The sequence below is a fragment of the Cuculus canorus genome, chromosome 23 (genome assembly GCF_017976375.1).
Source record: "Cuculus canorus isolate bCucCan1 chromosome 23, bCucCan1.pri, whole genome shotgun sequence".
Classification (NCBI taxonomy): Eukaryota; Metazoa; Chordata; class Aves; order Cuculiformes; family Cuculidae; genus Cuculus; species Cuculus canorus.
In genome coordinates, this window is record NC_071423.1 from 8314794 (window position 1) to 8337866 (window position 23073).

The 23073-nt window shown below is 45.6% G+C and overlaps 1 protein-coding gene across 1 annotated transcript in view; it reads left to right on the forward strand.

Moving 5' to 3' along the window:
* The window catches only part of GRAMD1B (GRAM domain containing 1B), a 98325-nt gene that overhangs the window by 60751 nt on the left and 14501 nt on the right, over positions 1-23073 (forward strand). The window contains 7 exon segments of the mRNA XM_054087082.1: positions 2462-2672; positions 10003-10023; positions 19160-19244; positions 20148-20251; positions 20408-20449; positions 20451-20504; positions 20955-21035. Of these exon segments, the coding sequence (XP_053943057.1) occupies positions 2462-2672; positions 10003-10023; positions 19160-19244; positions 20148-20251; positions 20408-20449; positions 20451-20504; positions 20955-21035 (598 nt within the window).

Genomic DNA, 23073 nt, shown 5'->3' on the forward strand with positions numbered 1-23073 from the left:
GCCCACAGGGAAAGGAAGGACGTGGGATGTGGGGCATCTCTCACTCATGAGATAGGCTATTGTTAGGTGTGAACTGTGAAAAAACAAGCTGGGTGGGAGTTACTCTGCCAGTGCTGGAGCTAACTTGGGGTTTTGGTGGCATTTGAACAAGCATCTTTTTATTACTCTGTATCTATAAGATTTTTCGGTCTATTTAGAAATATATGACAGAACGGAGCCTGTAATTTAATCCATCTTCCTTCCTGCTTACAGAACATTTTGCAAACCCATTTTCTCTTGAGTGTTCATTATCCATATGGATTTCCATTCTTTATATTCTTGAAAATATCTTCCAAGGGTTTTCTGTGAAGCGTGGCACTCCTGTTCTTGCCAATTGCAAGGTTGTTGCCTGCGTGAGTGTGAAATTTGATTCTGTTAATGTTTGCAGAAGCAACTTTTTTGTATGCTTTCTGTAAGTTGTTTAGGGAAAGTTTCATCACTTCTGCGTAAATACAAGCAGTGAGCAAATAGAGGATAATTTACGAGACCAGTTCATCTAGTTCTAAACCAAAACAAACTAAACCTGATAACTCTTGGAGAGGTGCCTTTTACATTATCTGCCCATATCTGCTAACTAACATTTGTAAAATATTTTCAGCATTTTCAGTGGTAGATATGATTTTTATCTGAGAAATAATGAAACCTCAGGCCTGTATTCATCTTTTCTGGACTTTCAAAAATGAAACGATCCATTTTAACTGTGTCCAGTTCTGGAGTCCTCGGCACAGGAAGGACCCAGATCTGTTGGAGCAAGTCCAGAGAAGGCCACGAAGATGATCCGAGGGCTGGAGCACCTCGCGTACGAGGACAGGCTGAGAGAGTTGGGGTTGTTCAGGCTGGAGAAGAGAAGGCTCCAGGGAGACCTTAGAGCAGCTTCCAGTCATGAAAGGGGCTCCAGGAAAGCTGTGGAGGGGCTCTTGATCAGAGAGTGGAGGGATAGGACGAGGGGGAGGGGTTTTACTTTGAAAGAGGGGAGATTGAGATGAGATCTTGGAAGAAATGTTTTGCTGTGAGGGTGGGGAGGCCCTGGCCCAGGTTGCCAAGAGCAGTTGCGGCTGCCCCATCCCTGGAGGTGTTCAGGGCCAGGTTGGATGGGGCTTGGAGTCCCTGATCCAGTGGGAGATGTGCCTGTCCATGGCAGGGTGTTGGAAACTGGATAGGCTTTGAGGTCCCCTCCAACCCAAGCCATTCTATAATTCTGTAAGTACCTCACTGTACATCTCATTGTGAGAAGCAAACTTCAGTTTGCTATATATAATTGAGCTTAAATTGTATCCCTTAAGAGTTTGATTGTGCAAGCTTCTTTAATTCAGTGCCTTACAGCTGTAATTCCTTCAGCTTTTTTACGTTGCCTGCTCTTTTGTCACTCAGATGTGGCTTGTTTTCTACTCCTCAGAAGATAGCAGGGTACCGTAGCCATTCAGCACGGCAGAGTCAGCACAGAGTTCATCCTTGGATCAGCCCAGGTTCCACTGTACCTGCAGGCTGCAGAGTTCAGCAGTACCAGCTGGAGAGACCTCAAAGATGTTTGGGCCAGTCATAAATAGATTTGACTGCTGAAGAAAATGAATTACATAAGGAAAAATGGATGTAATGTGTGGTTTTTTGAAGAGTCTGGCAGGCAGAAGAGGTAGGAAAAGATAAAGACCAGTGAGGAAATGGGAGTTTTCCTATTCTGTATAAATATGTCTGTTACTGGCTTGCAGATTTAGGTGTTTGGACATTTGCTGAAGGCATGGGATGAGAAGTTCCATTCCCCTAAAGGTTTCATAACTTCTGTAAAACTCTGAAAAGGCTTGCTTTCTTCCGTTGCAAAAGGGAATATTTTTTTTTTTTAATATAGATGGATCGCAAAAGCTTTAACGTTATAGCAAAACATTTTTGTGCCCAACTCTGTCTGGTGTGGGAAATGATGATTTGACACAGGAAATCGTAAGTGTGTTATCCGTCATCGTAACTCCCCTCCCAGCGCCCCATCGCTTTTGATGCCCTTTGATGGAGTGTTTCCATTTTTGTGCAACCCATTGTGAGCAGTTGCACTTGCTGACATAAAATTAAGGAGGGATAGAGCAGGACTGTGTCAGGAACACCCTGACAGGTCCCTCATTCTAAGCTCAGTTCATTATTTTAAATTCTTGGAGCTGAGAGGAGAGAATGAGTTCATTCTGTGGTCAGATGAACTGAAGAGAGGGTGGAGAAGAACACTTGTAGGCGTTGTAGTTCCCTCTGCTGTGGATAATGATAACTGGCTACCAAGACATAAGTCACACATGTGGCATTGGGTGCGTTGCTTCAGAAAGCCTCATCTGTCCACTCCGCTAGTAGAGGAATCTGGAGGTGATGCTTCATCTCGAGGCATGGGCGCGGTTGCTTTCTGTTTGTGCTAAAGATTATTAATCCTGCTCTTTCTTTCTTTCTGCAGTACTGCCAGTAACTCAAACCGCAGCACACCTGCCTGCTCCCCGATCCTGCGCAAACGCTCCCGCTCCCCGACACCGCAGGACTCCCAAGGAGACACCATGGTGGAAAAAGGCTCCGACCACTCATCAGACAAATCCCCTTCCACACCGGAGCAGGGTGTACAGCGTAGCTGTTCCTCTCAGTCAGGCCGCAGTGGGGCCAAGAATTCCAAGGTGAGGAGCGAGCAAATGACTTTGACCATGACATGCATGTGTCCTCAGTTCTAAACTCTCTAATGCAGTACGCTGGCTTTGTCCCGTGCCTTTTTTTTTTTTTTTCCTCTGCATACTTTTTCTCCTCCTTCCCTCGTCATACTTCTGAAAAGGCTCCTAAGTGGGAGCCATTTGCGTAGGTCAAACGTGAGCACAACTCTGTCATCCTTCTAGGACCCGAGTCCATGTGTTGCTGATGACTGGTACTGCAGTTCCATAATGGCTTATGCAGGCTAACCTTTGTGCAGTCAAGCCCTGTTTCCTCGGGAGGCTCTGGTTTTGAGAAAGACCTTGAAAACCAACTGTTGCCAATGTGGTTTATCATCTGGATCATGAAGGGTCATGGAACAAATGAAGGTTCCTCCGCACAGGCAGCCTGCAGAGGGCCCATGCCTTTTTCCCATCTTAATCTCTGTACTGAGATGAGGTTCAAGCTGCACAGAATCACTTTGCCAGTCCTCTGTACATCACCTCCCATCTGTGCCATATTGTGCCTGTCTTGGCTCTGGTAGATATTTCCTAAAAAGGTATTATGTGTTTTGACCATATTAGAAACAGCCTTGTCTTTGCTGTACTGAGGAAGAGGGTTTCAGGGTTGGTGACTTGGTTTTCTGTGGGTTGTGGGACGTGGTGAAATACACACAAAGGCTTTGGAAGCCAAACATAACCTCTGATTGTAACCCTAATGTCAGTGGTGTATTAGAAGATAGCTGTCAGGAGCACTGGTGTTTTTCCAGTTTTTTTAAGTGAAATATTTCAACCTGAATAACTTCACGGTGGCACAGGCATAACTGATGGCTTGTGTGAAATGAGTTATGTCTTTGCCCGATTTATTATAGAATCATGGAATGGTTTGGGTAGGAAGGGACCTTAAAGCCCATCCAGATCCAACCCCCTTGCTGTGGGCAAGGACACCTTCCACTGGATCAGGGTGCTCAAAACCTCGTCACTGGATTGTGTCACGTACATGGAAGGTCTTCATCTGCCCCACTTTGTGGTCACTGTCAGCAGAGGGAACAGAATTCACTGACCCACATCCACTAAGGAGGGCATGAGTTTAAAAGTGCTTTTTCGAGATGAATCATTTGAGAGCAGTCAGTTTGGCAGTTACCCTTGAGGTCAGATGTGTTTCCTGTGCACACAGTAACCTACAAATGGTGGCAGGACCGGATGACGCCCTGGTGCATTGTCGTGCCAGCAGTCTGTTCCCAAAAGAAAGCCATGTAGACGGGAGGGAGGCTGGATGCAGGGCAAGCTGTGGGATGCTCTGTCAGGAAAATGGTGTTCTTAGTAAGGGAGACATTTCAGAGATGAGTTGAATTGCCCTGGCACATAAAGTGCTGTGATTTAAGGCCATGGGAATGAGATTTTTGTCAAGATGGTGACGACTAAAGCTTGATTTTAATTCACAGTGCTTTTCACAAGGAAGGGGGGGGTATAATGCTTTCTGTTGGGTTTGTGGGTATTCCTTCTGCTGATTTGTGAGGTAATTTTTCTTCTTTCCTTAATTTCTCTCTTTTCATTCCTGCATGCTTTCTCTCTGATTAAGTCACACAAGCGCCTCTCCAAAGTAAGCCTTCTTTTTTACTCTCCTGTCCCCCACTCAGACACCCTCCTGTGGCACTAAGCAGTGACCCCAGTCAGGCATTCTCCTGGTACAGCTGTGAGAATGTCCGCAAGAGCTCAGCCCAATGCCTGTAGCTGCGAAGCTGGTTTCATTTATATTACTGAGATCTTGTTAATATTTGCTCACACGGTGTGAGAGCTGGCCTGTTCATCACACTCCTTCAATTGCTGATTTTAGCCTTTGTTTTAAGGTTTACTTTCCCTCTTCCTTGAAGTGAGCTGCTGTCTTTGCCAGGCAGAAACCTTCTGGCTTTGCTAGGCTGAATAGTACCAAAACCCCTTCTCTTTCCTTTATTCTTATTTTATGCCTTTGAGAAACAAGAGATGGTCTCTCTAACTTCTTGCCTGCTTATGATAAAGAGTAGTTTTGTGGCCAGTGATCTCAGCTTGCTGCCCTTGCACACTTTCCTGTGTGATGTAAATATTAAAGATCAGTGATTTCAAATGAACTCAGCTTAAACCTGTTAGAACAGGCCTGTCCCAAATGAATTGTGAGAATTCATGGGCTTGCTCTGAAAGGTAGTAAGCAGAAGATCCCAGTGGGGGTGCTTGGATTGGAGATAAGTTGATAGCACATCTCTGTGCTATCCTTAGAAACGCAGATGGGATGCTTATTGGACAAAGTGCCAGGCTGTTGGCATTTCCACGTGTATTCCACAAGTAAAGTTTAAACCACAATGACTTGGATGGCTTCATAGTGCACAAAATCAATGCCCTGGCCTTTCCCTGGTTGATGCCTTTGATTTAATTGTAGATAAGTTCTCAGAGAGCAGCAAAGTCTACAGTGCTGGCATACTGTTTTTCCTTGGCCATAATGCTCCTTATAACCAGCCTGACCTTGCATGATTGCTGGTGTCTGCTAGAAGCTTCTTTGTCTTTTTGTAGACAGATTGTCTTTTGCTTGGTAACTGTAGTTTGGATAACTATGTGGGAGAATTGTGAGACCAATGTCTCCAGTGAGAAGTGAAAGAAGTTCTATGGAAGATGCAGGTCTGGAGCAGGAGAGTCTTGAAAGGATTGCTGGTGAGTAGAGTGTGTGGGTCAGAACAGGTCGTGGCCTAGACTGTGGTAGGTTGAGGCACTTTGGCTAAGCTATAGAGAGGTTTGTAAGGAGAGGGACTGGTGGGAAGAACATTGGTAGAAGAAAGTGATGTATGTGTAAAATGTACATGTAGTGGTACTGCGATGTGCATGCAGCCATCCCCTTGCTTTTCTGAGAGAAAAAGCTCAACAACTGTAAGACAATTTAGAGAAATGAGGGAAGTGGACCTCAGAGGAGTTCCAGCACGAGGAAGCCGACGCACAGAGGGAAGGGGATCCCAGCATGACCTTGGCAGCCTGCGTCAGAGCCTCCTGCCCTGCTCACCCACGGTCTGTGCATAGCGTGAGCCTAAAGCAGTCTGAAGGCTGAATCTCTTTTCTGTGCCCTTGCCAAAGTGGCTTCTGCTGGTACAAGTGAGGAACCACAGGTGTAATAAGCCCCCTGCTTCTCCTCTCACAGATCTGTTCAAGACAGGGAGAGGTTAGGAACAAAGAACTTAAGGATAAACATTTTAAAATCTCCTTTCTCAGCCTTTTCTCCTCTTCCCACCCCTCTTCTGACAGAAGGATGGTCTGATTTTTCCAACCTGTCTCACTAATTGAAACGAAACAGCTTGAGCCCATGAGTTTGATGCTGTGTTTATGCAATTGCTGACAGATCTGCTTGAAGTCTATTGCCCTCTTTTGTTTGTTGTGTTCATTGTCGTGCTGCAGTGCTGCCGTCAGAGGGAGTGCGTCACCAGGAGTTGTTAAGCACTGGATTACATCTGTAGGAAACCCTTCCTGGAGCATGCTTTTCCATGCTGTCCACCGGTGTTGCATGGACCAAACAGTGTATAGTTCTGCATCAGCCCTAGGCTTTTACTGGCAAACACTGCTGCTTCTGGAACAGCTTTCTGAGGTCGGCCAAAAAAAACCCTTTCTGCAAGCAGGCAAACAATGAAATGCGTATATTTTTAACTCTTTTGCCCAAGGATGATAGTGATTTCATCTCCATTGCAAACCCTTTGGATTCTTTCCACTGTCTGTAGCTATTAATGAATGCTGAGAATAAATGTCAGGTTGGGGGAACACACAAGTTTTGATGTAGACCCCTGGTGATTGTAGAACCCTTTAGGTCGGAAGGAATCTCAGAAGGTCTCTCTAATCCAAGCCCTTGCTCAAAGTAGGGTCGATGTGCTTAGATCAGATGGTCTCAAGTCTTGGCCAGGTGTGTTTTGCCAGACGTCCAAGACTGCGCATCCCACAGCTTTGTCTGGACCCCTGCTCCAGTGCTTAACCACTCCTGTTGTGAACTGGCTTTTTCCTTCTATCTGATTAGCATTTCCCTTACTGCAGCTTATGACTCTTGCACCTTGTCCTTTCAGTGGTGCAATTCTGAGAAGTCTTTGGCTTGTGTCTTCTCATGTACCCCCTCCCACTAGGTGGTGTGATTCCCCTTTAAGTAGCAGGTTGCGAAATCCTGGTCATTTTGGACTGGGGTAAGGGACTTGGGAATACATTTTGTCAATTTGCTGAGTTATTTGGCCATGGGCATTTAGAAGCCAGGTGAGTAGCATAGATTTTGGAAGTAAAATAGGTCAGGAGAAAGAGCTCTGGAATCTGTTCTGAGCTCTGCCTCTCACACTGGTTCTGTATCTCTGTTTCCCTAGCTGTAAGATGGACTTAGGGGTATATTCCAGAGCTCTGTGGCATGCCGTTCACTTGGCAAAAGGTTTCCGTTCCTCTGGAAGCAGCAGGATGTAGCAGTGAGTTGTCACCCTGCTCCCACTAATGCTAAAAGGTGGAAATTTCTGTTGGCATCAAGTTAGCAGGCTGAACTTCGTATGTGTGATCCACCGCTTCCCATCTGCACTGTAAAGCTATAATCTTCCATAGCAATATATGCAGATAGGAGATCTTTAACCAATGAAGATTTAGAGACAATGCTACATTAATTAAAGCCTCAGAGAAAATACCCTATTTTTCACCTTCCTCACATTCTCCTAAGTTCATCATGGTTATAGCCACCCTGTAACTATGAATTCTGGTACCCACTCCTGTAGCATCATCTCTGCAAATCAGTGCCATCTTTTCCATCTCTGTGTGCATCTCCATCCCTCTGTTATTTTTTTATTTTCTCTTTTCAGTTCTAATGCTTATGGTTTCTTTTTCCAGTATGACAGACTTAACCTGCTCAAAGTAAGAATATGTTTTTTTCCTTTTTCTTTTCTTTTTCCCCTGCCCCATTATACTGTCTCTTGATTTTCAACAGTTTGTACCTTCCTACATTCTGACTCTCAGTGAGTTTAAAAAAAAGAGGGTAAATGAATCTGAAGATAGCTTTAAGGCCTCAGTCTCCCCTTCTCTTTCTTTAGTCTGTCTTACCTGCAAAGCATAGGGACCAGGGGGAAGGATCTCCTTAGGTTTAAAACACTTGGTGGAGGCAAAAGGTGAGGCTTGGATGTCAGTATAATTGTGTGGAAGAGCTTAAGAAAGGAGGTGCAGAGCTGCTCTACAGAGTAACTGCTGTTTGGGGAAATTAAAATATGTAGCAGAGGGGAATGAAATCCCATTGCAGCCTGGTGACACCACAACATGTGCCACCCTGATTTAGAAGACACAGTGACAGCAGGGGTCCTCTGTTTTCTCTATGCCAATTAGAGTTTGATTATGATTTTATTTTCCTGAGGAATTTCTGAGTTATATCTTTGCTCATTAAGGCAGGCAGATGGCAAAACAAATCTGCAGGAAAATCGCTCCATCTTGGAGCCTGTGCTCCTCAGGACAAGGTGATGTGTACGTGGATTACGATTAATTCCTCTGATTTTTTTTTAGTAGAGCTGAATTGCATAAGGCTTTTTTTCCATGTCCTACTTGCAGAGAAGGATGACTTCAACCAGATCCTTTATGAATGAAAGGTATGGCCAAGTATGGAAGAGTGTAGGAAGAAAGAGGAAATTCCTCTGGTTAGATGATGAGCCATACTGCGTATGTAGTTCTTCAGTTCATATCCGTTCCCCAGGGTTTGGGGAAAGGCCTTACGAGTGTTCTTTTTAATATCAAATTATTGTATCTCAGCCTATGGCATGTACTGTATTACTGTGGGGTTTTTCAGCAGAGGCAGTGTGAAAAACGCCCAAGGTTGCAAGGGTTCCTGCAGAAATGTTGGCTCTATTCCATTCAGATTCCAGCGAGGTTGTCTACTAGAGTTCCATATAAGGAGCATGAGAAACTGAAAGCAAGGAGGCGTGGGGAAAGAACAGTGCAAGCAACACCATGTCTTCGTAGAAATCTCTGGTCTGATCTGTTCTCATTAACACTTGGTGCTTGCTTTCCTAGGATAGACATCCTGTACATCGCTGGTCCTGTTGTGGGCTATCCTAGTGCAGATAGCTCCTGTGTTTTTGTGAATATGAATTTAACTCTCCAAGTGGTGCTCCCGCAGGCTAGAGAAGAGTTTGTTTTCCTTCATATTCCAGACTGGGCATAGAGGTGTGAAAAGTACTCTCAGTCCAAGGTCAGAAGCAAGATAACTTCAAAGCAAGGAATGCAGTGGAATATTGCTTCTGTCCTTGCCTGTTAGACTCAACCCTGTCAAGTGTCCATGTAGACACGCTGTCGCTGGCTGGGAGAGGGGATAGGCATGGCTCTGTGGCTGCTGACACACAACCTGCCTGACAGTGGGCATGGTAGCTGATGAAAGGCTTCATTGCCCTCAGGTCAATCCACCCTCAAATGGGTGATACCCGTGCTTTCCATCAGTGGTTCCTGATACAGAAAAGCCACCCTGGCTGGAGTGGGAGTGCAAAGCTTGTTACTTCCTCTCTCTGCTCAGATAAATCTTACCTCCAGCTGAAAATCGCCAAGTGTGACTTTTCAAGCTGAGCTAGCTTTTTTTATTGACTCCAGTGTGACACATGGCTTTTCCTCTCAAACCATCTGAAATGCCACGATATGGACAGAAAAATCACATATGCAGGTGATAGAGAACGCTGTGCACCGAAATACTGAAAGAAAAAAAGAGCCTTTTTTGTTTTCTTTTGCTTAGCTTTTCTAGTGATTTTCGTCAGTGGTTTTCCTGCCTCTGTATGTGTTTCCCTTTTAAAATGGAAAGTTTTGCCTGGTGCCTTTTGTGAGTAAAATTGTGTCCCTAGCCTCATGGTAGTTCTTTGAGGGCTTATTTGCACAGGGTCTGTTTGATGCAGTGTGATTTTTGCAGCCTGGCCAGCTGATGTGGGAAGACCGAAGCCTCTGACAGAGCTGGCTGGCAAGGGTTATGGGTAGCTCCTCCATTGTCTGTGGGCACTGCTGATCTGCAAAAGCTGTCACAGCCAATGTGCGCGGGAGTTCATCTGTCGTGCATGCATGTGGACGTGCACGCATTAGCCTGAATTGTTTCCTATTATAGACTCTTGCTTCTGGGTTTGTTCTTTGTTCCTGTAAGTGGAAATAACTGTGTTAGACTACACTGTGAAATCCACTAAAATCTACTGTTAAATCAATTGAAAATCTTCTATTTAATCCCACTTCCACTTAACTAATTATACAAACCAGATTGGACTTAGCTTCTCTTGTCCGTCTTTCTTTTTGATCCCAAGATCTCTGTGCTAACTAATGCTTCTCTTTTATTTTGTCCTTACAGAAAAGCCAGAGTTGGTATAATGTAAGTACTCCAGTTCTCTTGTCCCTGGGTGAATATGGGCTGGGTACCAGGGTGGGGGGAATGTGCAAAGAGGCTTTGCAGTGGCGTGGGGCAGACCTGACCATTTCCAAAGAGAGGAGATGGAAATGGCTCACAACTGGCAAAGGAGAACTGTCATCCTGAGGGAAAGGATGCCAGAGAGAGAGAGGAAAAGCTTTGGCTTTTCAGTTCCTCTTCTGATGGTCTCCATATCCTGCACCTTCCAGTTTCCCAGCAGAGCTGGTCTTGATATGCTGACAGAGCTGCTGCCACACAAACCCTTTGCATCTCTTCAGGTGCTGTGGGGCGAGGAAGGAATTATTTTCTATTGACCTCACGGAAACACAAACCATTTTTTGCTTTGCCTTGGTCTTATTTCTGCTCTGCAAGCACGAGTGGCAAACGTTTGGCATACAAAGCTGGCAGCATGCTTATTCCCGCAATCGGTGTCACCCTTGCACAGTTGAACCCCCCACCCATTGAGTGCTCTACAGTAGATGCCAGCAATACTGTGAGTTTGTAGGCAGATGCAGCAAGCCATTCCATGTTCAGCAACAGTTTCTACCTTCCCGCAGCCCAAGACATTAGAACAGTGATTTTGGTGGATACAGCATGGTCAGATGTGACAGAGACACAAGGAGCAGACTTATTTACTGACTGTGTATAATCAGCACCAGGATGGTAGCAAGGACAGGTAAAGACATGATCTCAGAAGCAGAGAGAAATGTAGAAGCAGTGGCATTGAGAATGAAATAATAAACCGAGGCAGGCCATACTAGGGGAGAAGTGGGAGGCAAAGGAATGTGGAGAGAGCAGTTTGGGCAGATGCACCTGCCCAACAAGGCTGCCGAACAATGGGAATTCTGCAGCCACAGCTAAAGGTGGCATTTGCTATTACACAAGAGCTGCCTTCTGACTGTAGCTGCTGACATTCATACCCTGCTGCATGATGCTTTGCTGTGGTCCGCTTCTGTAGGTTTCTTGTGGTGTTCATGTCCTCTCTATCTTATCTTTCTGTTCTCTTGTTTTTCCTCCCTATATTTTCAGCATGAGAGACAGTAACATCCGGAGAGTAAGCACTGGCTGCATTTTTTTGTGGTCTTCCCCTCAATTATTTTCCTTTAGAAAACAAAACAGAACTGTATTCCTAGTTAGTAGAGACATTCTGGCCAGATAAAAGCAGCAATGTGGAAATACGGATGGGCTGCAAACACCAGAAAGGCAAGTCAATCCTATTTGGCAGCGTTATTGCCATTAAATATTTGCTATTGCATCTCCTTGATATAGCTTCCCTTCTTTGCCAACTCCTCCAGGCAGGATTTTCTGGCATTTTGGACCGTTCTGGTTCTTCTGTTCCTTTCCCCACCAAAGCAGCTGTAGAAATGAATCTGTGGAGGCTGCCCCTTCACGGAACCTTACGATTGCCTTCACTCACATTCCTCGGCTGTTCATTTCACAAGAAGTTCACTATGTTGGAGTAAACACCTTCACATGTTTTTTGTGCCAGTTCAACAGCCTTGGGTGCCAGGCACTGTACAAGCACAAACTAAAGATACAGTCCTTGCCTTAAAGAGCACATGCTCCTCAAAGATCCCCAGAGCATCGGTGGTCAGGATGCCAGTTTTCTAAGAGGACTTCAGTTTTTGCTGCTTTTATCTGGTTCATTTGTCCCTGTAGCACTGTATCCCTCTTTGCCAGTTGGAACCCTTCCTTTTCCCTCTTCTGGATTTCTTTCTCTCTACTTTTTCCTTATGATGCTACCAACTTCTCTTGCCCTGTGTGTTGTCCTTTTAACCCTACCAGTGCTTTCTGGGTTTGACATCCCTATCAGATTGAGAAGAGGGAGAAAAGAGGTGAACCAAGGTCATGGACTGGTTGGCAGGAGACCTGCCCTTTCTTAGTCTTGGAGTGCTTTCTCTGCTTTGCTTTCCGGAGGACAAATGCAAACTGGTCCCAGGTGCACTGTGAGATCTAGAAAAGAAAACCAGTTTGAGAATAAATATACTCATCCTTATGGGACTTGCTTTGTGTTCATGTCCTTGTGGTGGAAAAGCAGACCATCATCGGGCTGACCAGGTTTGCTAGCAGTGGAAAGATGTCCCTGAAGCATTTCTCGTGTCTTTAGTGAGGAACCACAGATGTGGAGACTCTGGTTTAGAAGAACTGTTGTTCTTACGGAGTGAAATTCAGTGTGTTGATCAGCTGTGGTTTAGTCCCCACCCATCTATGTTCCATCAGGATGCAGTTTATGTGTGTTTGCTTTGGACTTGTGCGTCTGCATGAGGAATTACTGCTAATTGAGTCGTTATTTAAAAAATAATTTTAAAAAAATTCTTTTACAAAAAGAATAGACCTCAAACCCCAAATTTTCTGTGTTTTTTTTTTTTTTTTTTTTTTTTTTTTACTGAAGCAGAGAAACAACTTACTCTACAGACCTGATGCATTTGGTGAGGTGGGGAATTTGTATTTCACTTCTGTATGACACAAAGGATGAGGTCGCACTTGCTATGAGGGTGGCCAGGAACTCCCACAAATCGGTGGCACCTCCTTTGTTCTTCTCCTCGCTGGGCTTTGTGTGAAAGGCCCCATTTCCAAGAATGGAAGAGCACTCAGTTTTTGTGTCTCGAGGTCAGGGTATAGGTGAGGCACCTGAGCCCTAGCAAGTCTGCCATGGTTTATTTTCTGCCTACTTCTTTCTCAACTGGACTGCTGATCCTTCTGCTTCCCTGGCTGTTCCTAACACCACACTGTATGTCTCCAGTTTTCTGCAGCATTTCTAGCTGCTGCTCTCTAGCAAGTCTTGCATCTGCTAAATTGTCTCCTGTAGTCCCTGTGCTGGTAGACACCTGGTGACTGCCAGAGCATACTCTGGAAAAGAAAATAAGATTATCTGAAAAGTCTAGAGCAAACACAATTGACATAAGGAAGAAGTGAGACTTATATCCACCCAAGAGGTTTCAGTTTACTGTTTAGATCCCCCCAAGGGTCTGCTCTGCCTCTGTACTTCCTGTCCTTTGTGTTTATCTAGGCATGTTCCCTTTCCACCTGCTCTCTCTTTTTTGCAACCATGCTTGCACTCTTGTTCTTACAGTCATAGAATCAGTCCAATCTGTCAGCATCAGCCCCACTGCTGACATACTAACCACCCATGTCCTGTAAGTGGCCACACCTCTACATGCTTTTTGGTATAAAGCAAATTTTTTCCTGCTATCTAATCTAAACCTCCCCTGGTGCAACCTCAAGGCCTATTTCCTCCTGTCTTATCCACTTGGTACCTGGAGAAGAGACCAGCACCCACCTTGCTACAACCTCCTTTCTGCGAGCTACAGAGAGTCATGAGGTTCTCCCCTCAGTCCTCTTTACTGGCTAAACAACCCCACATCCCTCAGCCACTCCTCATAAGACTTGTTTCTGCCAAGACCTCTTCAACAGCTTTGTTGCCCTTCTCTGGACATGCTCCAGCAGCAAAATGTCCTTCTTGTTCTGAGGTACCCAAAACTGAACGTAATGTTCTTCTTGCGGCTTCTCCCTGTAGATGACCTGAACCACCTCCTCTCACCTATGTGCTAGATAGCCCCAGAGCCATTAATGGGGTTAAAAATTAGAGTGAGAAGACATTAATTGTCTCTTTCAGGTGTTCTTAAATACTCCTACAAACATTTGCTGTCCTAATAAATCTGAAAAGATCAACAGGATATAGTTCTACCCACTTGTCTTTGGGAGAGCAAAGTCTGTGCCGAGGATTGTACAGGGTGGCACAGGAGCCCTGTGCATGCAGTTCTGCCAACAAACACTGTGCACACAGAACGGCTTTCGGCTGGCTCGCAAGAGGTGAAAGTCTCAAAATTAAATCCATTCAAATGCAAGTGTGTGGCCATGTAAAGGAAAGAACTTGCGGGAAAAGCCTGTGTGCTAGGAGATGAAAGGTGGCTGAGTTTCCATGATTGACTGCGATGCTGCGAAGGGCCCTTCATTGTGGAGACCTTTGAGCAGCGCTTGCAGCTTCCTAAGAACAATATCAAGTGATTGTATGACTGAACATCATAAGAAATCGGCCCTTGCTGGTCTCCATATGCTGTCTTTTTTCCTTGCAGTACCCTCTTGGAGACCTCGTAGATACCAGAGCAGAGGGGGAAACTCAGCTGCTGGAAAGAGTAGAATGTTCTGTATAAAGACAACGAGAGAGAAATTATGCATCATTTTAGGGAAAATACCAGAAACAATTTTGCAGTGGGTGGCAGCCTGGGTCTGACTTGGCAACAACAATCATGTAAATAGAGTTTATTGCAAATATCCGAGCTGGATCATATGTTAGCAAGGTGTCGAACAAACAGCCTTTTTCTTTGTAAATCAGTGCACTCACCTTCTAAGTTCCAGTAACTATTTTATCAAACAATTTATGGAGCAATGTTAGCTCATTGTCTTTCAGGTGGTTTTTTTTTTAGGCAAGACCCTTCACGTTTTCCATTATTTTAGGTCCGTGGATTATCAGGCCTGGCACAGTTACTGTTCTGTAGAGGCACTAAATAAAAAGTGACCTTTTGGTGCAAGCTCACATGAATAGAATCATAGAATGGCTTGGGTTGGAAGGGACCTCAAAGCCCATCCAGTTCCACCTCCCTGCCATGGGCAGGGACACCTCCCACTGGATCAGGTTGCCCAAGGCCCCATCCAACCTGGCCTTGAACACCTCCATGGATGGGGCAGCCGTAACTTCTCTGGGCAAGCTGTGCCAGGGCCTCCCCTGCCTCACTGTGAAGAATTTCTTCCTAATGTTTAATCTAAATCTTCACCCTTCCAGTTTAAAGGCATTCCCCCCTTCACCTATCCATGCTGGGGGACAGATGGCCAGTTTCTCTGCAGGCATTAATCTGCATCGCAGTCCTGCTGTCAGTGGGCTCTAAACTCTCCCACATGAGCTGGGACTGTATTTTGTTCTTTTCCAGTAGTTTTCTGTTCTGTCCACAAGCAATGTAAATCTTCCCTAAAGAGTTAAGAGCAAGTCTGTTGGTCATGTCAACTGGATAAGATTTTCCTCCCTCATTTTCTCCCTGCCTCTGCCATCTCTCCTCCTCCCTGTTTTCTGTACCGTGTGCTGTACAAGGCTATTCCTTTCTCGGTGCTTGTGTTTTCAGAATCCTCTGTCCTGTCCCATCCCCAGCAACAATTGCATTACATTCCCTGTTAGAGGATTTGTTTGTGTATCAACAGGAAGATCTTAACCATTGCCTCCATTGAGCCTCTGATATCCACCCTTCGTGGTGCTATCCCATCCTGTCTCTCTCTGTTTGCAGTAGGTTTAATGTTTGCTGTCTCCACCTCCAGGTTAGCTTTTCTGATCACTTGTGTCATTCATCTCTGCAAAGAGAGGTGGGTGGATGTGGATACAAGCATCCTGGTGGGGTAGTTTTGGAAGTGATCCCATAAGCAGTTTCTAGCAAAGAGGACAGTTCAGTAAAGCAACATAGATACCTTGCAGATGTCTGAAATCTTAACTCTTTGTCCTCGCCAGGCTATAGAAATGTTGTTTATTGTCCCCTCATCTTGGGATGGCAGATGAACGTACTGCTTCCTTCTAGCAGGGCTAAATGGGTAGTCCTGCATGCTGTCTGGCCCCAGCAAGGCTTTTACGATGCATCTGAACAGACAGGGCACTCACCAGTTCCCCCTGTCAGTGAGCAAACTGCGGGGACTGGCCCTGGAATGGAGCAGGGACTCTGCAGAGGATCGGGTTGGTCGCTTTGTTGGGGTTTGTTTTGCTTTTGCTTTTCTGTGTGCCCAGTTTGTTAAGAAGAACGAGGGTTTTCCTTCAGCGTTCTTGTTTCTCCAGGCTGAGCATCACAGCTGAATGGCACTGGTGTTGTAGTGTTGGTGCTTCTCTGTGTTTTTCTGCACTTGAGCAGAGAGATGGAGAGCCTGGGGAGTAAGGACAGAGGGATACAGGGAGTTGCAGTGCTCCAAGAAGTCTTCCAGGGGCCTGTAGAGAATTCGTCTGCTGGAGCCTGAAGGAATTCGTTTGCTGGAGCCCTTGCCCTTCATTTCCAGAGTGACCTGACTAAGGAACGAAACCTAGAAAGATGTAGGCTTTTGGGGAGGCTCAGATAAATACAGGAGTAGTGGACCCTTAAGATTTCTGACTGTGTGGGTCTGACGTGGCTGATTTCTCATCGCCCTGTTCTTTAGGTTGGTCTCTTTTTACTCCGCTCGCGCCTCCCCCAACATGCTCTGTCCAGCAACTTTCCATTACAGGAAACATCTGCTGGGAGGCAGGGCTGAGCCTGGGTTACTGCAGGGCATTGGCCAACAGAATTACCCATCTCCAGTAACTTAAAGCATGTGCGAGTCATTTTGGTATCTTCCCCCCCGCTCTGTCCATGAGAAACATTAACAGAGACTGAAGCTGACTTTCAGAGCAGAGAGGGACAGGAGAGGAGAGGAGAGCCCGAGGCTGGAGGAATAAGAATAACTGCTTTTCTGGTTTCAAAGGAGAGGGGAAAAAAAAAGCAGTTGAAGTCTCTGAGCTATTTACCATCCTGTTCAGTGCTGGAAACTGCAGCTCAATCTGTGAATTACAGCTAGTCTGGTGGGGTGCTGGTGTTTGGGGCTATTTCAGTCGTTAGCTCTGGCAGCGCTGGGCATTGCGCCTCGGTCGGGAGCTGCAGTTGCCTTGCACGGATCTGCCTGGGGCTGCTCAGGCTGTCGGTGCTTCTGCAGTGTTTCTTGAAGGGATGCGCACGGCAAGAAGCTGGTGAGATTGAGTAGAAGAGGACAAAGGTTGCCTGCCTGCACGTTTACCCTAATGAGCCGCTTTTTTAAATTCCTCTGGAGGGTAAATCCTCTCTTAGATCTACAGAGGCTGCTAGGGCAGATGACCTGAATGGGAGCAGGAAAGTAGGGGAAGGCACATAAACTCCTGCCAAGCTGCTGTATCTCTTTCGACTTTGAATCTAAACAAGAAGCGGTGACAGCAGGAACAGGAAAAGCAGAGTTTGACTGAGAGAGAACAAGGGACCTGTGCAAGTGCGAAGGGAACGCTATGGATTCCTTGCTGGAGTGCGTGGCTCTCTGGGATCTTGTGCTGGGTCAAGAACTACCGTGTCTGCTGTGGGACCTGGAGGGGCTGGTCGACATATCACAAGAAAATGCCAGCTATGGATCAGATGAAATTCCAGCTGTGAGTGTCTCTAAACTGAACTGTTTGTCTGTCAAGACCAGGTTGGATGGGGCCTTGGGCACCCTGATCTGGTAGGAAGTCCTTGCACGTGGCAGGGGAGTTGGAACTAGATGATCTTTAAGGTCCCTTCCAACCCAAACTATTCTATGATTCTAACAGAAGTTCTGGTGCTAAGCAGAAACGCCTGTTGTTGTACCGGTTTTAGACAGGTCAGAACATCCCTTACTGTGGGAAGGGATGTTCCACATGACAACTGTACTGCTACGTTGGGTTGCTGTAATGCATTGAACCCAGAGCTCAGAGTTGATGACAATATCTATTCCCACTTCCTTTGCCATTCTGTCTGTTTGTCTCAGGAAATCTTGGACTTGGGCTCTTGCTGGAGCTCATCTCTAACCAAGGTCTTTTCCAGATGTTCAGGCTTGAAGTTTGTTAAGTAAAATTCATATTTCTGTCATCTGCTGGTTAGCAGATTTTATTCAGGAGTAAGATAATAGAATCACAGAATGATTTGGGTTGGAAGGGATCTTAAAGATCGTCCAGTTTCAACCATGGACAGGGACACTTTCTACTGTATCGGCGTGCTTATAGTAGTCTCCACCCTGGCCTTGAACACCTCCAGGGATGGAGCATTCAGCTTCTCTGGGCAACCTGTTGCGAAATTTCCTCTTGGGGTCACAGGACTGAAGAAAACATGTGAAGTGTTGAGCTGATGTCTAAGAAATATTGTTTCTTGTTCTTTGAATTGATATGAGGAAGAGGCCAATGCTTTTTGGGGGTCTGTGTTTCCCTTCTTTGATTTGACAGTGCTTGACAGTTTTTATTAGGTTGAGGCTAAATAATCTTTTGTATTCTTTACCAACACCACTTCTCAAACAGAAGCTGCACCTGTAATCACTTTGATTTTGGAGGCACTTTCTGGAAGACTCTAGGTTTTTCCCACTTTCTGTTTGGAGATATTGTATTGAGCAGTTGAAAGAGATAGGAGAGGGTTGGTGAGAAGAGGTGGAGATAGAGAGGGAAAAGGTTGTACCCCTGCGTTGCTTCACCTTCCCCTACATTTGTGAAAGACCATAATAGAGCAGATGGAGACATGTGCCTCACTGAATTTGCACCTGCCCCCTATTTCAGTCACCTTCTGCCTTCAAAAAATCTTTTGGCTATATGAGCAGCTGTCAGCCGTGGGCATTTCACGTAGGAGGTGGCCTAATGTGGACAGAGTCATCTTATAGCTTAATAACCACCAGAGAGAAGCCAGCTCCCGGTCTCTTCCAGCCAACCGCATCGGTTTCACTGAGGCCTTCCATGAGGTCAAGTGTCTGCAGAATGAACACAAAACATGGGTTGAGTCCCTGCCGAGAGCCCTCTTCTGAGCCCCCTCAAAAGGGTCTTGCTATACCAGTGGGTAGTGTGTGTTCACTGCCAGGTGGAGTGATTGGTGGGGAGAGGAACGGAGGTGACTGCATTATTCTTGAGCTTTTGATGACTCATTGAAGTTCCTCTCGTGGCAGGGCTGCAGCTGTATTAAAGTGCCTGTTTTCTGGTGTTGCTGCACTGTTACTGGGAGAGCTGGGGATGGGCAGCTGACTGATGCAGTGCAAACAGAGCATGTGTCATACACTGTACAGTCTAGGATTGCAAGAAAACAGATTTCTCCTGCAGCCACAACTTCCATGCAATTTTATTTTGCTACCTAGCAGATATGGGTACAGCCCGTCTACTCTGTACTTGCTCTTCCAAGTCAGGTTCTCCTCCTCTTCTCGCTTAATGCACTAAATCCCCAATCCTCCCATCTTTGTGTTTGCTGTGATGGGAGCTCCTAGCCTCATGCTTTGTAAGTGCATCTGATCCCCTTTCTCCTTACCAAGGTGTTCATGTTTTCCCATTCCACTTCTCTGTACTCATGCCTACCCCTCTCTTTAACAGGCGCTCTGTTATTTACAGGTGTTGAGTCCAACATACAAACAACGGAATGAAGATTTCAGGAAACTCTTCAAACAACTTCCTGACACGGAGCGCCTCATTGTAGGTAAGGTCAGCCCCTTGGTGTGGTGCTTTTGCTGGCCTGTGGCTTGAGGAGGAAATCCAGAACATGTGCATGCAGCTTTTTCTTCATCAAAGAGATTTCCACCAAGGAATAAATCCTTTCTGTCTGTTTTGTGCGCAAATGGAACCCCTTCTCATCATTTCTGGTGGGTTTCATTCATTTTCCTTCAACAAGAGCAATGCAGAACAGAGCTATGGCTCTGTTCCGCCATGGTTTTGAGGAGCATGTCTTCCTCCCAGGCTTTTGCAAAACCTGACTGTGTGGTAAAGTTTGAGCTCTTTCCTTGTTTGGTCAGGGTTGCATGTCTCAATATGCCATAACCTGAGCTTCCTGTTTTTCTAACAACACCCCATACTCCCAGTTCACACATGACTGCTGTTCCTGTATCATTGGGCTTTGGCTCTGCAGCTGAGTAGCAACTGCTTGGTACGTTGCATCTGTTCTTTAGGTAACTGGTGTCTCATAGCGGTCTCATACTGCTGAAAGATGCACGAGGAATAGAATGGTGTAGAATAGAAAGATGCAGAGAGAACAGAAATTGTTTAGGATGCTCAGACTGGGAGAGAAATGAACAATGGCACTAGAAGGTGAAAATGGAAAAGACAGATAGATCAAAATCTGGAAATACTACATAGGATGCTAGAGAATGACCGGCTAATAAGGCAAGTTCATCAGGCAGTAGGAGAGATTGTCTGTGATGTGCCCTTGAGAGGAATCAGAACCTAGTGGACACAGCAGCAGCTGTGGTTCAGTTCTGTCTGGCTCTCTCTTTGCCTTTTGCAGGATTGTGTCAAGTAGCTCTCTTTATGCTGCTGCTTATCCTCACCTTTAGGCTGTCCTTCTGGTTTTGGTCTTCCTAAATTATCATTTGTTGTCCACCCGCAGATTACTCATGCGCGCTACAGAGAGACATTCTCCTGCAGGGCCGCCTCTACCTCTCTGAAAACTGGATCTGCTTTTACAGCAACATCTTCCGTTGGGAGACACTGGTAAGGCTGTCAGAATGCTGCTCTGAGCATGTGTTTTATGTCAGCATATTTGCTGACACTACTTTAAAAGCACTGTCTCCATTGTCTTTCTCATCAGTGTCTCTCTACCCGTGTTCTTTTTCTGCCTTCCCCTTTTCTGCGTGGCTCTGACTGTAGCTGACAGTTCGCTTGAAGGATATCTGCTCGATGACCAAGGAAAAAAACAGCACGACTCATTCCTAATGCCATCCAAGTTTGCACTGACACTGAAAAGGTACATCTTTGAAGCCTCTACCTCTGGAGCCACCCCTTACGGCTCTCAGGGGCAGGGGAACATAAATGTATTGAGGGATTGTTCTAAATTGACTGCTTGCACTGCCTGCAGCCTGTGCAAAGGGCTGGGTGCAGGGCTTCTGCAGACCTTGGGCTTGAGCTGGGTCTGGAGCACATGTAGTTTGGGTGTGGGACCAGGTAGAACATCTGGGTGGTATGGTAGCACATCTCTAACAGAAATGGTTCTGTGCTCAGACTCGCTCCCGTGGGTGAGTGGTACTTATCTTCTCTGTGATGCCTCCCTGAGCTTTGGTCTGTGCCCAAGAATTGAGCTATGTGGCTTGCTCAGTCCTTCTGTAACTGGAAAGCGATACAAATGGCTTTATATCCTTTTCTTCCCTTTTTGGGGCTTTTTCTGAACTGATTTTTCTCTCCATCTCTTCCCATTCAGCACTTTTTTACTTCCTTTGGGGCTCGGGACAGGACGTACATGATGATGTTCAGACTCTGGCAGAATGCTCTCCTTGACAAGGTACAGAGACCAGCACTAGAGTGTTGGGGTGGGATGAAAGGGAGGTAATGCTGAAGCATATTAGCCATGACTACTGCACGTGCATAAAAAGATGCAAGGACAGTAAGCAAGTGTGTTTAGGCAGAGCAGGTACATAACTGCAGGTGCAATTCTCTCGTATCACATGGAATTCTGTCTATGTACAGATAGGTCTTGCGCTTTGCCTCTGCTGCATGCATCTCAGTAAGGAGGTTTCTTGAGGTCTGTAATTCAAGTGAAACAGCCCAGGAGCCAGCAGTTCAAAGTGCAACAGAAATAGCTCACTACATATGTAAAGCTCTTAGTAAATCTGTGCTTCAGAAGCATAGAGTTCAAGATAGGACAGCAAAAAAGCATGTGTTCAGGGCATCCCAAACCCAGGTGAGAACAGTGGCAGATGTGGGGTATGCTGGGTAAGGGTTCAAAGAGCTGGGTTTTAAAATAAAGCAGGGATGTGCACCTGTTATGCCGGAGGCCCAATATATCCTGTATTTGATCTGAATGTTTGTTCCATAGTCCATTCAGTATTTCTGGCCTCACTACAGGAGTAAGAACTGATCTCACAGTGCTACAAGCACATCGAGATGTTCTGGCTTGAATTCATACCATACTGGAAGACTTAAGTAATCAACGTAGTATTCAGTATGTAGAAGGATCGCTTTGCATTGGGCAGCTTGTGTTGCTACCATATGCAGTAATTTGATCAGCCTTTTGAAGTTCCTACCAAAATTCAGTGCCCTTGGTTTCAAGGTCAAAGCAAATGGGAGCAGTAACTATGGGAAGAGGCTCAAGCCAGCAACTCAGGAACTAGGTTTACTAGATTTGTTTTCCCTCATTAACAAAATATCTTTGTTTTTTATCATAAAATTCTCATGGGTAAAAATCCATTCCCTTTCATCCCTGTACGGCATATTTAAATCACAAGTTGTCCTGTCCCACTTCTTCAGAACCTCAGAAGGCAGTCATATGGTGATCAACTGACCTGCATCCCTAAATAGCTGAGCACTTGTAAAGGGTTGTGATACTTCATTTTCTCTTTTTAATTGGAATTACATGCAAGCTTTTCATGATAGCTTCTGGTGAGACAAACTCTCTTTGATTTTAAACTGCAATAGAAAATGTTTTTCTTTGTTCCTGTTTTAGATCTTTTCCCCTGCAACTGTAATTTTTTAGGCAGCTTTAATTGAAACAAACTTGGAAGGGAAAAAGAACTCATAAGCTGTTGAAGTTTGGTGTAGTAGGAGATGTTAAATGGAGGCACAACAGAAGGAACAGAGAAAATGCGTAGAAGGAAATGCAGCTTTACTGCTTACATTATTACGTGCACAGCATTGTAATATTTTATAGTTAGAGATCACATTTCGTGTGCTGCTCTGAGTGTACCTTCATGTTTGCTTTCTGATAGAATCATAGAATAGTTTGGGTTGGAAGAGACTTTAAAGATCATCTAGTTCCAACCCCCCTGCCACGGGCAGGGACACTTCCCACTAAATCAGGCCTGCCCAAGGCCCATCCAACCTGGCCTTGAACACTTCCAGGGATGGGGCAGCCACAACTTCCCTCGACATCATGTGCCAGTGTCTCACTACTCTCATGGTGAAGAAGTTCTTCCTAATGTCTAGTCTAAATCTGCCCCTCTCCAGTTTATACCCATTGCCCCTCGTCCTATCACCACAAGCCTTTGTGAACAGCCCCTCTCCAGCTTTCCTGTAGCCCCTTCAGGTACTGTAAGATCTCCTCGGAGCCTTCTCTTGTCCAGGCTGAACAAGCCCAACCCTCTCAACCTCTCCCTTATATGGGAGGTGCTCCAGCCCTCTGATCATCTTTGTAGCCCTCCTCTGGACTCGTTCCAACAGCTTCATATCCTTCTTATGTTGAGGATTCCAGAACTGGACACAATACTCCAGGTGAGGTCTCACAAGAGAAGAATGGAGGGGCAGAATCACTTCCCTTGACCTGCTGGCCACGCTTCTTTTGATGTAGCTCAGGATTCTGTTGGCCTGGGCTGCAAGCGCACATT